At 42.2% G+C, this 15,000-nt stretch overlaps 1 protein-coding gene across 1 annotated transcript in view; it reads left to right on the top strand.

Annotated features, from left to right (window-relative positions):
- Positions 1-15,000, top strand: part of LOC308160262 (complement C3-like) — a gene marked incomplete at both ends in the record, with an annotated part of 64,243 nt that overhangs the window by 931 nt on the left and 48,312 nt on the right. Inside the window, 11 exons of the mRNA XM_080534180.1 lie at positions 1-100; positions 1,732-1,764; positions 4,181-4,275; positions 5,141-5,196; positions 6,580-6,667; positions 7,441-7,546; positions 10,813-10,930; positions 12,148-12,263; positions 12,652-12,798; positions 13,166-13,357; positions 13,955-14,149. The exon at positions 1-100 is cut by the window's left edge and continues 13 nt beyond it. Of these exons, the coding sequence (XP_080390306.1) occupies positions 1-100; positions 1,732-1,764; positions 4,181-4,275; positions 5,141-5,196; positions 6,580-6,667; positions 7,441-7,546; positions 10,813-10,930; positions 12,148-12,263; positions 12,652-12,798; positions 13,166-13,357; positions 13,955-14,149 (1,246 nt within the window). The remainder of the gene's footprint in view (positions 101-1,731; positions 1,765-4,180; positions 4,276-5,140; positions 5,197-6,579; positions 6,668-7,440; positions 7,547-10,812; positions 10,931-12,147; positions 12,264-12,651; positions 12,799-13,165; positions 13,358-13,954; positions 14,150-15,000) is intronic.

Genomic DNA, 15,000 nt, shown 5'->3' with positions numbered 1-15,000 from the left:
TTTCGCCCTAACAACCAAAATGGAGCCTGTTGTCAAGGACCGGGATCGACAGTTACCAGGGCAACCCCAGAAGGACTCCGCCGTTTCCGTGGAGATCATGGTAAACGTCCTTTCGTAGGCCTTCATAAACTGGGGGGTATTATTTTGGCTTATTTTGATAAATCTTAAGCCAGAATTGTTGGATTTTCCTTTAGCGACGTTGATGGAATACCCCCCTGGTCAATGTAGACATTTCTACTGCTTTAATGATAATAATAATAGTAATAATAATAATAATAATAATAATAATAATCTTTATTTATATGGCACCTTTCATACATAATAATAATAATAATAATAATAATAATTTGTATAGCGCCTTTCTCAAACCCAAGGACGCTTAACAGATTTCATAGACAGACAGTCAGACAGACAGAACAGAAAAACAAAGCAAAGAAACAAAGACAACGAGAGTGACAAAGGCCTTAGAGTTCTCTAGGTGGGTTTTGAGGGCTGATTTAAAAGTGTCCAGGGTAGGGGGGCATTGCGGATCGCTGTGGGGAGAGAGTTCCAGAGGGTGGTAGCTGCCACAGAATGCAGCTATCTCTATCACAACCACAGCCCGAGCTACGCGCGACTCACGCGAAGGGGAGCAACATATTGATTGATTGATTGATTATACTTTAATGTCCCCGAGGGGAAACTTGTCTTGGGCATGGTACTTTCATGCTTCAAGTGCTACAGAGACGATACATACAACATACAGCAGGCAAAGTAAACAACAGGACAGCAGCAAACATTGAGTGACATTTGCAGCAGTTTCCACCTGGACATGGCATCATTTGGTATACTATATTATATTGCACATAACCCTTCAAGTGGTGTTTTCGAATATTGCACATGGCCCTTCAAGTGGTGTCTAAGATAAAGTGCAGGTGCTGGTGGTCATGTCCTAATCATCGTTTCTGCTTGAGCGAATTGATTAGTTTAATGGAGAATGGGACAAATTATAGTTTTAAGAGCTTATTATTACATCTTGGCATGCGAAACCTTCTACCTAGGGGGAGAACTTCGTATTCTGTGGAGAGGGGATGTTGGGGGTCTGCGATGATCTTATTAGCCTTGTCCAGGACAGCTTTTTCATATAGTTTATTTACGATCACATAGTCTCTTTCACCTACAATTTTCATGGCTGTTTTGTGAATGCTGACTAGTCTGTTTTTTTGTTGTACAGTTAAGTTGCCAAACCACACAATTATTCCATATCTGATTACACTTTCAACAATGGACTGATATTTTTTTTAAAAATCTCATGATCTGCTTTCTCACCCCATAAAGTCTGAGTCGCCTCAGGTGATAAAGCCTCTGCTGTAGTTTGTTACATAAGCTGTCTACAGTATGTGTGTATTCCAGCAGAGATGGTTGTCTAATTGCATACCTAAGTACTTATAAGATGGCACCTGGATGATTATTTGGTCTTTGACGACCACAGGCTCATGGTCAGTTACCTGCCTTGGGTCTAACACAACCTCCTGAGTTTTGCTGAGGTTTAAGATGAGATGGTTGCTGTCGCACTATTTAGTGAATATGTTAATCTCACCATGGAGCACCGAGGGGTCTGTATCTTTAGCAAGGTGCAAAGTGAAAAGTCTTACAAGTATGATCAGTGTGATGTTAGCTAGCTACCTCCTAAACATGGATTTGGCTGGGCATAAATTAATTAATGCTCATGGCGGATGTGTTGGTTTTCAGACCCCGGACAACATCACAGAAGATTCCTTGTTTGTAGCGCCTCTAAGTTGTAATGAGATCTGCCCCAATTACTGCACCCTGACAATATTTTAGTTTAGAATAAGGTTGGTAATTGAATGTCAAACTAGATGTATTCCTCTATTTCAGAGACCCGCACTAGTTAAGGCACTAGGTGGGCCAAATGCTACACCTGTTTAGTCTTCTACAAATAATTTACAATTCAAACAGTGCAGTTTTACATTTGTTAACTTAATGTTTTCCTTTTGAACCATTTATCTAGGAATCAAGGTAAGGCAAATACATTACAAAAAAGAAACAATACAAGAAAAAAGAAACAATATTACAGGGGGGTAGGTGCGGAAACGTGACCATAGCTCAGCCTAAGAAGGTCTGATCGACTAGGGGTCGATATCTACTGTTCAGGAGACTCAGGTGCGTAAAAAACCCTCTGGTCTCACGTATCTATCACAACCACAGCCCGACCTACGAGCGAATCATACGAAGGGGAGCAAGATATGGCAGGAGACTTTTTCTGGCAAAACTCTTTTTTTGAAGAAAAGCAGTCCATACCTTTAAGAGGTGATAACCACTAATAAGCTGCCAAACCAAAAGGTATATTATATCAAAACATAATAATAATAATAATAATAATAATAACTTTATTTATATAGCACTTTACGTCAAAGTGCTTTACAAGTACAATAGGTAAAAAACAACACATTTTAAACAATATAAAAACAGCTATTTCAATTTTAAAAAAACACCCAATTTCGCACCACAAATATAATAGGTAAAAACAAACATTTTAAACAAATTTAAAAACAACTATTTCAATTTAAAAACACACATAAATTACAACAGCACAAAAAACAGCCTATGACATGTAGACAACGCAAAACAGGTGGGTCTTTAGCTTATTTTTAAACACTTCTACTGATTCTGCCTGTCTGATATCAAGTGGAAGACGGTTCCAGAGAGTTGGTGCCCGGAAAGAGAACGCACGCTCACCGATTGTCTTTCTTCTAACCCTAGGAATAATGAGCAGGGCAGAGCCTTGTGAGCGCAGAGCCCTTGAGGGCACATATGGGACGAGACGGTCCTTTAAATAAGAAGGAGCAGTGCCATTTATAGCTTTGTAAGTTAGCAGGAACAACTTGAAATCCGCTCTAACATGGACAGGGAGCCAATGAAGGGAGGCCAGCACTGGTGAGATATGGTCGTATTTCTTGGACCCAGTCAAGATGCGAGCTGCAGCATTTTGGACCATTTGTATGCCATGGAAGCTCTTTTTTGGCAATCCCGACAAAAGGACATTACAATAATCTAATCTGGATGTCACAAAAGAATGGATCAGAACCTCAGCATCTTCAAAAGAAAGGATTGATCTAATCTTGGCAATTCTTCTGAGGTGAAAGAATGCTATTTTTATCACCCCCTTTATGTGAGGGTCAAATGTGAGGCTCTGATCCAGAATGACACCGAGATTTTTAACCTTGTCCCTGCACTGGATGACACAATCACATTGTGACAACATAATCTAGGGATGTAAAGGAATAAAACAAATAATTTGCCCACCCAGATGGTAATGAAAAATGGTTTGGCCCAAGGACGATCTCTACTTTGTCGCTTTTACCACGTCACGCGCGGTATCAACCAATGAAAATGCGTGGGGCATCAACCAATGAAAATGCGAAACACGCCCCCATATTTGCATACAGATCTGATAATCGGGGAAAGAATGAAAGAATGAATGTGGAAAAGAAAGAATGAATGTGGAAAACAATGTGGAAAAGAAAGAATGAATGTGGAAAACAATGTGGAAAAGAAAGAATGAATGTGGAAAACAATGTGGAAAAGAAAGAATGAATGGAAAACAATGTGGAAAAGAAAGAATGAATGTGGAAAAGAAAGAATGAATGTGGAAAAGAATAAATAAATATATAAATGTATTTCGTTATACTGTGTGTATTCATTCATTTGTTCATACATTCATTTATGTGTCTATATATTTATTGTTAATTTTGACAGACTTGGTCCTCCATACTTATATAGCGCTTTTCTAGACACTAAAAGACACTTTACAAACTGAAAAGAAAAAGGGTTAGGGTTAGGGGTTAGGTAAAAAAATAATTTAAAAAAAGACAGCATAGGGGTCTAATACATTTTTATTTTGACTAAATCTCAATCTAAGTGTCATTGTAGGACAATCTACTCTGTATACTGCAAGTATATCTAGATTTATCTACTCTGTATACTGCAAGTATATCTAGATTCCGGGCGGAGAAGCGGCGAAAACAAGCAGCGCCAGCGTCCTCTCTCGACCCGCCTTTTTTGAAAAGTGAAAAGTCTTACGAGTATGATCAGTGTGATGTTAGCTAGCTACCTCCTAAACATGGATTTGGCTAGGCATAAATTAATTAATGCTCATGGCGGATGTGTTGGTTTTCAGATTCAGACCCCGGACAACATCACAGTCAGCATGGAGATCAAAAAACCAGAGGACGGAGTCATAGTGGGGAACTACGACATCCTGGAAAGAGTCAGGTGGGTTCCTCCTCCCAGCCAAGCCTTCAGCCACCCTCCCAGTCGAACCACTGCTGCCTTCTGCTTAGATATCGTGACGTTAGAATTATAAGGTTCTATCTCCATTTTTGGTCAAAATTGAGTTTTTTACATAATCTGATCCGTTAGGTGTTTATTAATGCCTGGGTGGTGTTTTTATTAAAATGTTGACATTTTTGAGTTAGTAATTCATAAAATTGAAAGGTTCCATCTCACAGAACATAATGGAATGTCAAAACTTTGACGCTCAATATCTCGGAACTACCCTAAACGGAGATAGAACCGTATAATTCTAAGCTCACATTTTTTTTTTAAAGAAATGTGACACGTTCTAGTCTTTTGGTCCTCATATCGGCAACCAGTCAAAATGTTCAGACTTTTCTTTTGAAACACGGAGCTACGTTTCAACGCTGTTGAGAATCACAACACAAACTCGCTAGATTCGGTGAGTAATCCCCCACTGCTACCTAGTTAACTATAACACTACTTAACATTGTTAGCAGACTCACAAAACAAGCTGTGTTAGTTGACTAGCGATGTGTCATTGATTCGAATTTGGATTGATCGAAAGAAAAGTTCATAAGATCATTCCATCAGATCCCGATATGAGGACCAAAGCATTAGAACGTGTCACATATGTCTCATGTTAAACCAACCGACTGACTAACTGAAGTTAATGATGGATTTCTTTATTAATTGATTGACTGACCAATCAATTAATTTCATCTTGTTACTTTGGGTCCTATTCTTTCACCCCTGTGTTTGTGTGTGTGTGTGTGTGTGTGTGTGTGTGTGTGTGTGTGTGTGTGTGTGTGTGTAGTCTTGGGAATTGGAAGGTGGTATGCAGGTTCCAGAACACTCCACAGCAGGCCTTCACATCCGTGTTTGAAGTCAAAGAATATGGTGAGAGATTAGAACTGCGGGGCACGCTTAGAACTCTTATTTAGAACTCTTAGAACTCTTATTTAGAACTCTTATTTAGAACTCTTATTTAGAACTCTTATTGAGAACTCTTAGAACTCTTATTGGGAACTCTTAGAACTCTTATTGGGAACTCTTAGAACTCTTATTGGGAACTCTTATAACTCTTATTGAGAACTCTTATTGAGAACTCTTATTGGGAACTCTTATAACTCTTATTGAGAACTCTTATTGAGAACTCTTATTGAGAACTCTTAGAACTCTTATTGAGAACTCTTATTGAGAACTCTTATTGAGAACTCTTAGAACTCTTATTGAGAACTCTTATTGAGAACTCTTAGAACTCTTATTGAGAACTCTTAGAACTCTTATTGGGAACTCTTATAACTCTTATTGAGAACTCTTATTGAGAACTCTTAGAACTCTTATTGGGAACTCTTATAACTCTTATTGAGAACTCTTATTGAGAACTCTTATTGAGAACTCTTAGAACTCTTATTGAGAACTCTTATTGAGAACTCTTATTGAGAACTCTTAGAACTCTTATTGAGAACTCTTATTGGGAACTCTTAGAACTCTTATTGAGAACTCTTATTGGGAACTCTTAGAACTCTTATTGGGAACTCTTAAGGCCAATGCACACAGCGTGCGATTTCTGTTGCGCGTCAACATTCCATAATTTCCATTGTTGTCATGAATGGAATCGAATTTTCGCCGTGCGATTAAAATCGGGGCCGTGTGCATTGCGATGCGATGTTCTCATAGACTTCCATTCAAACTTCAAAATGGAATGTTGACGCGCAACAGAAATCGCACGCTGTGTGCATTGGCCTTTAGAACTCTTATTGGGAACTCTTATTGAGAACTCTTAGAACTCTTATTGAGAACTCTTATTGAGAACTCTTAGAACTCTTATTGAGAACTCTTAGAGCTCTTATTGGGAACTCTTAGAACTCTTATTGAGAACTCTTATTGAGAACTCTTATTGAGAACTCTTATTGAGAACTCTTAGAACTCTTATTGAGAACTCTTAGAACTCGTATTGAGAACTCTTAGAACTCTTATTGAAAACTCTTAGAGCTCTTATTGGGAACTCTTAGAACTCTTAGAACTCTTATTGGGAACTCTTAGAACTCGTATTGAGAACTCTTAGAACTCTTATTGTGAACTCTTAGAATTATTGTTGCATTTGGGAGCAATGAACTGTTCTTATATAAATAACACAAGCCTCTCTCCTTCCCTCTCTCCTCTCTCCTCTCCTCTCTCCTCGCTCCTTCCCTCTCTTCTTCCCTCTCTCCTCTCTCCTCTCCTCTCTCCTTCCATCTCTCCTCTCTCCTTCCCTCTCTCCTCTCTTCTTCCCTCCAGTTCTGCCCAGTTTTGAAATCAAGCTGATTCCTGAAAAAGCGTTCTTCTACGTTGACGATGACCAGATCACGGTTGCTATCACTGCCACGTATGATGATGTCATTATCTTTGTGTGTGTGTGTGTGTGTGTGTGTGTGTGTGTGTGTGTGTGTGTGTGTGTCTGTATTTACATGATATGTGTTAGCAGGAAATAGTTGGTAGCCTATTTATCCAATAATTGTCCCTCACCCATCACACACAATATTTGTTATGGTTATGCAGTTACTGTAAAATTGTAAGCAATGCATTGTGGGTGTAAAGCTTTTAAATGAGTTCTAAATGAGTTCTAAAACCCACCCACTGCATTGAAATGTAAGATGTGTAATGTGTGAAAAGTATACACGTAGTATTTTTATTTATGTAATAATGAAACCTTACACAGCTGATGTCTATGATGTAATGAGGTTTGGGATAATGGGGGCGGCTGTGGTGCAGGAGGGAGAGCTGGCGTCTAATGATCGCAAGGTCGGCAGATCGGCAGTTCGAACCCCGGCTGGTCACATGTCGAGGAGGTGTCCTTGGGCAAGACACTGAACCCCAAATTACTCCCAATGAGCGGGGCCGGCGCCTTGCATGGTTGCTTGCCGCCATTGGTGTGTGAATGTGAATGTGTGTGAATGGGAATGTGTGTGTGAATGAGGTGAATGAGAGGCAATTGAAAAATGCTTTGGAATAATGCGATATATAAGTCAGTCCATTTATAAAAGTCAGTCCTTTTATATAAGTCAGTCCATTTATATAAGTCAGTCCATTTATATAAGTCAGTCCATTTGATAATGATGATATTTGAAGATTTCAAGACTACTTCTTGGGGTGTTGCAGGTATCTGTTTGGGAAGAATGTGAACGGACACGCGTTTGGAGTGTTTGGGGTCATGACCAAGGAGAACCAGAAGATCAGCATCCCTGAATCTCTCCAGAGAGTACAGGTTAGTACACACACACACACACACACACACACACACACACACACACACACACACACACACACAGAGAGAGAGACATACACATGCACACACACACACACACACACAGACACACACACGCACATACACACGCAGACACACACACACACACACACACACACACACACACACAGACACACACATTTTAAATGCTTTATTTATGTCCACATACAAAGTACAATTCTAAAGGACAGATACTAACAGTGCATTTTGACATCCTGGAAACAATTGTGACACAGGCCAATGAAAAGGGCTACCTGTAGGCGAAGTCATTTTTCTGTTTTTTACATGTGCTTAAACTACAGATTGTAAGCTTTCAAATGATGCATCATACATTGAAATCGGAAACAAATTGAAGACGACATGAGTATTTGAAAGTTGCTACACCTGAAATCACTAAGCACAGAAAATCCCCATCAAAGATAATGAATCCCCTTCAAACAACAAGAAACGAAGTCATTGTGTTATAGATTACACTTATTTAATGAACGTAAAACTGTTCGGAAAAATAACGAGTGGGTACTTCACATCTTCGAGTTGAATGTTAGCTAAAAAAACGAAAATCGTAAAAAAATAATAATAATACTTTCAAGACGAATTTCACGTCTTTCTCATTTCCGAGAGGTGTCCATTTACATCAGGATCAGTCACAATTTGTTACAGTAATGCTGAGCCAACAACCAGTTCTGCCACACACAGGATGTTATTCGCACCAGACCAGTGGGTTGATCAATACTATAAGACAGACAGTATCCCGCTCATGGGTACAGGAAGCACCGCCTTCTCCATATTGAGCGGCTACCAATAACAGCGGATATTGAGCAATATTTTGCTAACTGTTTGGCCCTTCTCTTAGGAAGACCAGCCATATGTAGGCCTCTAACAACAGACTTATGAACATGGCCCAGGCTGCCAAATATAAAAACTAAAAGTTGACATCTGTAGCCCAGTTGTGATATGGCCAGCTCCAGCTGTTGGTATTTTAAGATTTTGGTTAAAAAGGCTTCCTCTAGGCTATGGTCAAAGGTGCAGCCAACTTCTAAAATAAGCACCTCTCTGTGGTTTTCGTTGACAATTACAACATCAGGGGTGTTTGCTGAAATATTGGAGAACACTCCTAATGACTCTTCGTCGCTACACAAACTGAACATGTGGGGCTTTACAGTGGAGTGCTTGTACAGCGTTGCGGCAGGCCTGAATATGGAAAAGACACCCTCTGAAATCAGATCCACAATTCGATCATGCCTACATATGTAGAGCCCTTTATACGCATGACAACCATTTAAGATGTGGGGCATGGTTTCAGTTATCTGCTGGTGACTGTGATGTATGCAGTGTGGGCTATGACTGTCAGGAAGCCAGATGGAAAGGTTTAGCTTCGTTGGTAAAACCTGCAGCCTAGCTTTTAAAGTGAAGGTGACAATACACTCGTCAAGAGTTACGCTTTTGAACACTGCGTGAGAGACAGAGTGATCAGCAGCAGGGAGACATGCCAGCTTCCCTTGCAATTTCAGTCGTTGTCTTTGTCGTATTCAATTTCTGTCGTTGTCTTTGTCGTAGCGCCATCATAAGGTGTCCCCGGGTATTGACTGGTGGGAGAAGATGATCTGTCCCACAGATGTTAATGGTTGCCCTCACTGAGATGCTGGGGTCAGTGATGATCTCTTCAGAGACAGCCACCGCCACTGAGTTTGACCCCACCCACTCAAGGGCCACGTTGTTCCAGCCGCAGAGATCGTTGAGGTCAGGCCAGTCAGACCACACTCCGAATCCAGGGGAGTGAGTGTCCAACTTTCCACTGGATTTCCTCTTAAATCCCAGGAAACTAGACTCTGATGGACGCGCCATGGGGACCTTGCGTCTCCGTAAGTCCAAGAACAGTGAGGCTCTAGCCATCTCCCTCACACACTGGTCGTCACTGTTCAGCATGTTCAGGAGATGGCTGAGTGTGGTGGCAAAATAAGTCCACTCAAAGTTAGGAACTCCGAGTCCGCCCTCCTGTTTGCTGTGGAATATGATGTCACGTGTGGTATGAGTGTTCAGTCCAGTCCATTTTCTAAACAAAAGTACGGTCTTATCGTTCATTTCACGTAGAGACTTGCGTGGAATGTGTACATTAGAAAACAGATGCTGAACCTTGACCAGAGCTATTTGTCTGACTGCTTCTAGTTTCATGATGAGTGGCAGGGGTGATGCATCTATCAAATCAAGCCTGGTGGAGTACTCAGAAATTATGTCTGCAACTTGATCTTTCCACTCTCCTGCCACTTTGAATTTATGACCCAGATATGTGTATGTTTCATGCAACGAATAAGCTCTGAGTGGCTGGTTATTGATTTTGAATACAGGTGTGGTATCTGATTTAGATCGGTACCAACGGTTTCCCCCGCTCCGTCTTTCATAAAACACTGCACATTTGGAATATTTAACCTCTAATCCAGACCAGTCCAAAAAGGAGTCAGTTCTGGAGAGCATGGTGTTGATAACTTCCTCCTGCCTGGAGGCTATGACCACATCATCTGCATACCCCTGGACAGGGTTAGGGGAAATGATATTTGGGGGAGCACAGTTACAAAGCCACTTTAACCAGTGATTTATGGCGAGTACAAAATTGACTGCACTCCATGGACAGCCTGTCTTGATACCAATTTGGAGAGATATTGGATCTGTGAGCTGTTTACCACAGATTACCTGAATGAATGAACCGGAGTACACATCTTTAACAATGTCATAAAAAACCTTGGGTAGATGTATGTCTTTCAAAGCTCTTAACATGACATTATGTGCTAAAGTGCCGAATGCATCACGAAAATCAAGAAACACAGTATAAAATGTACTTGACCCATGCTTAAAATCATCGATACCTGTCTTGAGACAAAACACATGCTCATTCATGCCCTGACGGTTAACATAGGCCTTCTGCTTAGAAGATCATATGTTTTCCTCAACAAGCCATGGTAAAACCCGTGCAAGAATGCATTTCATGAAAACCGTATAAATGGTAGGAAGAAGTGAAATGTCTCTCCAGGTTGATGGATTGTCCGGGATATTGTCCTTTTTGGGTATTCTATGAACAAGAGCACCTTTCCATGAGTCACACACACACACACACACATGCACACACACACGTACACACACACACACATGCACACACACACACACACACACACACACACACACACACACACACTTCTGGCTCATTGTCTTAACTGACACGTTCATCCTGACAGATTATTGACGGCCAAGGATCGGTTCAGCTGACCAGAGCTCAGATGTTAAAACAAAACAAGATGGACGCCCTGGTTGGGGGGGGCATATTTGTGTCAGTCAACTTGTTAACACTGTATGGTAAGTAGACTGTGTGTGTGTGTGTGTGTGTGTGTGTGTGTGTGTGTGTGTGTGTGTGTGTGTGTGTGTGCATGCGTGTGTGTGTGTGTGTGTGTGTGTGTGTGTGTGTGTGTGTGTGTGTGTGTGTGTGCGTGCACACCCCAGACCTTGGTCGATATAGTATTTCAATTACTTTCAAGATCTCTCAAAAATGTTAATTGGTCAATTGTATATTAGAACATTTCTATTTTCCATTTCTTCATATTTCTCAGTATGGTAAATTGATTTAAAAAATATAATAATAATAATAATAATAATAATAATAATAATAATAAATAAACATGTTGTTTAACAGAGTCAACAATACCTTACCATAACTGAAAACATGAGGTTGTTTTACTTCACTGTGTGTAAGCAATATCTAATATCCTAAACATATAATATATGTTATATATAATATATAATATATGTTATATAATAAATAATATATGTTATATAATATATAATATTATATTATTATTATATTAATTAATTATATTATTATTATTATATATTATATTATTATTATTAATTAATTATAATATAATGTAATATATAATATATGTTATATAATATATAATATATAATATATGTTTTCTCAATGTCATGTTGAGAGGGTGGAGACAGTTGTGATGACCTCATTAAGCTATTCACAAATGGTCTTCGTCAACAGCCGGGGGGGAGGGGCCAATCCCTAGACATGATTTAAAATGAATGGGAAAATGACAGACTGTGGTTTTGAATACAATTCTTTTCATACTAAAACAGCCATGGCTGGGGTCATTTATCACTAGAACAGCCATGGGTGGGGTCATTTATCACTAGAACAGCCATGGGTGGGGTCATTTAACCCTAGAACAGTCATGGGTGGGGTCATTTAACACTAGAACAGCCATGGGTGGGGTCATTTAACACTAGATCAGCCATCGGTAGGGTCATTTAACACTAGAACAGCCATGGGCGGGGTCATTTAACACTAGAACAGCCATGGGTGGGGTCATTTAACACTAGAACAGCCATGGGTGGGGTCATTTAACACTAGAACAGCCATGGGCGGGGTCATTTAACACTAGAACGGCTCTTATAGTAGGTACAATAGACACGGCTGTTGGAGTGTTAAACATCTGCCAACACGTGTGTGTGTGTGTGTGTGTGTGTGTGTGTGTGTGTGTGTGTGTGTGTGTGTGTGTGTGTGTCAGGTGGTGAGATGGTGGAGGCAAAGAAGACAGGCATCCAGATTGTGAAGTCCCCTTACACCATCACCTTCCAGAAGACCGCCAAGTACTTCAAACCCGGCATGCCCTTTGACCTCTCGGTAAGGTGTCGCTGCTGTGTCACACACTTCAAGCATTACAGTGTTACACTGTTTTAACCAGAAAAACTTTTTAACGGGGGTTTGTTTTAGACCATGCAAACTTAGTTCATTGTTTAACCGGATTTCATTGTGTGTGTGTGTGCGTGTGTGTGTGTGTGTTTGTGTGTGTGTGTGTGTGTGTGTGTGCGTCTGTGTGTGTGTGTGTGTGTGTGCGTGTGTGTCTGCGTCCGTGTGTGTGTGTGTGTGTGTGTGCGTGCGTCTGCGTCCGTGTGTGTTGTGCGTGTGTGTGTGTGTGTTGTGCGTGTGTGTGTGTGTGTGTGTGTGTGTGCGTCTGCATCCGTATGTGTTGTGCGTCCGTGTGTGTGTGTGTGTGTTGCGTTTACACTAGATTTTCATCACCAACCCAGACGGCTCTCCGGCGCGCGGTGTCTCGGTGACGGTGTTGCCAGGCAACGTGCCGGGGATCACCGGGGCCAACGGCGTCGCCAAGACAACCGTCAACTCGGTGGTTGGTGACAACGAGCTGTCAATTACCGTAAGACCCGCCCCCAAGAACAGCCAGTTGTATATGTACTGTACACAGTACACACACATGATCATACACACACATTACCACACACACATATCAAACACACATATCACACACACATATCACATACACACATATATCACACATTTCACACACACAACACACACACACACACATAACACACGTCTGCGTCTCTGTGTGTGTGTGTGTGTGTGTGTGTGCGGCCCTGTGTGTGTGTGTGTGTGTGTGTGCGTCCCTGTGTGTGTGTGTCTGTGTCCCTGTGTGTGCGTGTCTGCGTCCCTGTGTGTGTGTGTCTGTGTCCCTGTGTGTGCGCGTCTGAGTCCCTGTGTGTGTGTGTGTGTGTGACCCCCAGGTGAAGACCAGGGACCCGGGGCTGAGTGACGCCAGGCAGGCCAGCGAGACCATGAAGGCCCTGAAGTACCAGACCAAGACCAGCAACCTGCTGCACATCAGCATCGACAGCAAGGAGCTGGAGATCGGCCAGAACATGCAGATCAACCTCACCCCGGCCGGCCCCGTCACCCACCACGACATCACCCTCCTGGTCAGTGTGCCTGGCACTCTGTGTGTATGTGTGTGGGGGGGGGGGGGGGGGGGGGGGGGGGGGAGGAGAGCGGAGGAGAGGGAGGGGTGGAGAGGGGAGGGGGTGGAGAGGAGGAGGGGAGGAGAGGGAGGGGTGGAGAGGGGAGGGGGTGGAGAGGAGGAGGAGAGGGGTGGAGAGGAGGAGAGGAGAGGGGTGGAGAGGAGGAGAGGAGAGGGGTGGAGAGGAGGGGGAGAGGGGAGGGGAGGGGGAGAGACAGACAGAGAGAGAGAGAGGCAGAGAGAGAGAGAGAGAGAGAGAGAGAGGCAGAGAGAGAGAGAGAAAGAGGGGGTAGTAGATGTCTCAGGAGGGACAGTACAGGGGGGTAGTAGATGTCTCATGAGGGACAGTACAGGGGGGTAGTAGATGTCTCAGGAGGGACAGTACAGGGGGGTAGTAGATGTCTCAGGAGGGACAGTACAGGGGGGTAGTAATAGATGTCTCACGAGGAGCAGTTAAGGTGTAGCCCGAAGAGATGGAGGTCTCCAGTCTTTCACGCCGCGTCTCCCCCTGGCCCTCCCCCCTGCCCCCCCCACCCCACCCCCTCCCCCCCCTCCCCAGGTGATGAGCCGGGGCCAGCTGTTGGAGAAACCCCAGCGGTTCACCAGGAAGGGCCAGTCCCTGATCACCATACCCATGCCCATCTCCAAGGCCATGCTGCCCTCCTTCCGGCTGGTGGCGTACTACCACGTAGGGACCAACGAGGTGGTGGCAGACTCGCTCTGGGTGGAGGTCAAGGTGTCCTGCATGGGAACGGTGAGGCGGACACACACACACACACACACACACACACGTATGTATGTATGTATGTACTGTATGTATGTATGTATGTATGTATGTGTGTGTGTGTGTGTGTGAGAGTGTGTGTGTGTGTGTGTATGTGTGTATGTGTGTATGTATGTATGTATGTACAGATCACACACATATAAAATGTATATGTACACATATATGTGTGTGTGTGTGATATGTGTGTGTGTTATGTGTGACTGATGTGTGTGACATGTATGTGATGTGTGTATGTATGTATGTATATATGTATGTATGTACAGATCACACACATATAAAATGTATATGTACACATATGCACACACATCACATACATATCACACACATCACACACGTATGTACAGATCACACACACACACACACACGTATGTACAGATCACACACACATATATATATGTACACATCACACACATACATATCACACACATCACATACATGTCACACACATCAGTCACACATAACACACACACATATCACACACACACACACATATATACATGTATATATGTGTATGTATGTATGTATGTATGTATGTATGTACAGATCACACACATATAAAATGTATATGTACACATATGCACACACATCACATACATATCACACACATCACACACATATGTACAGATCACACACACACACGTATGTACAGATCACACACACATATATATGTACACATCACACACATACATGTATATATATGTGTGTGTGTGTGTGTGTGTGTGTGTGTGTGTGTGTGTGTGTGTGTGTGATATGTGTGTGTGTGTGTGATATGTGTGTGTGTTATGTGTGACTGATGTGTGTGACATGTATGTGATGTGTGT

This window comes from Nansenia antarctica, assembly GCF_963989245.1.
Source record: "Nansenia antarctica genome assembly, chromosome: 6".
Lineage (NCBI taxonomy): Eukaryota > Metazoa > Chordata > Actinopteri > Argentiniformes > Microstomatidae > Nansenia > Nansenia antarctica.
Note: the sequence above shows the minus strand (reverse complement) of the source record. Positions and strands in the feature narration are given on the sequence as shown.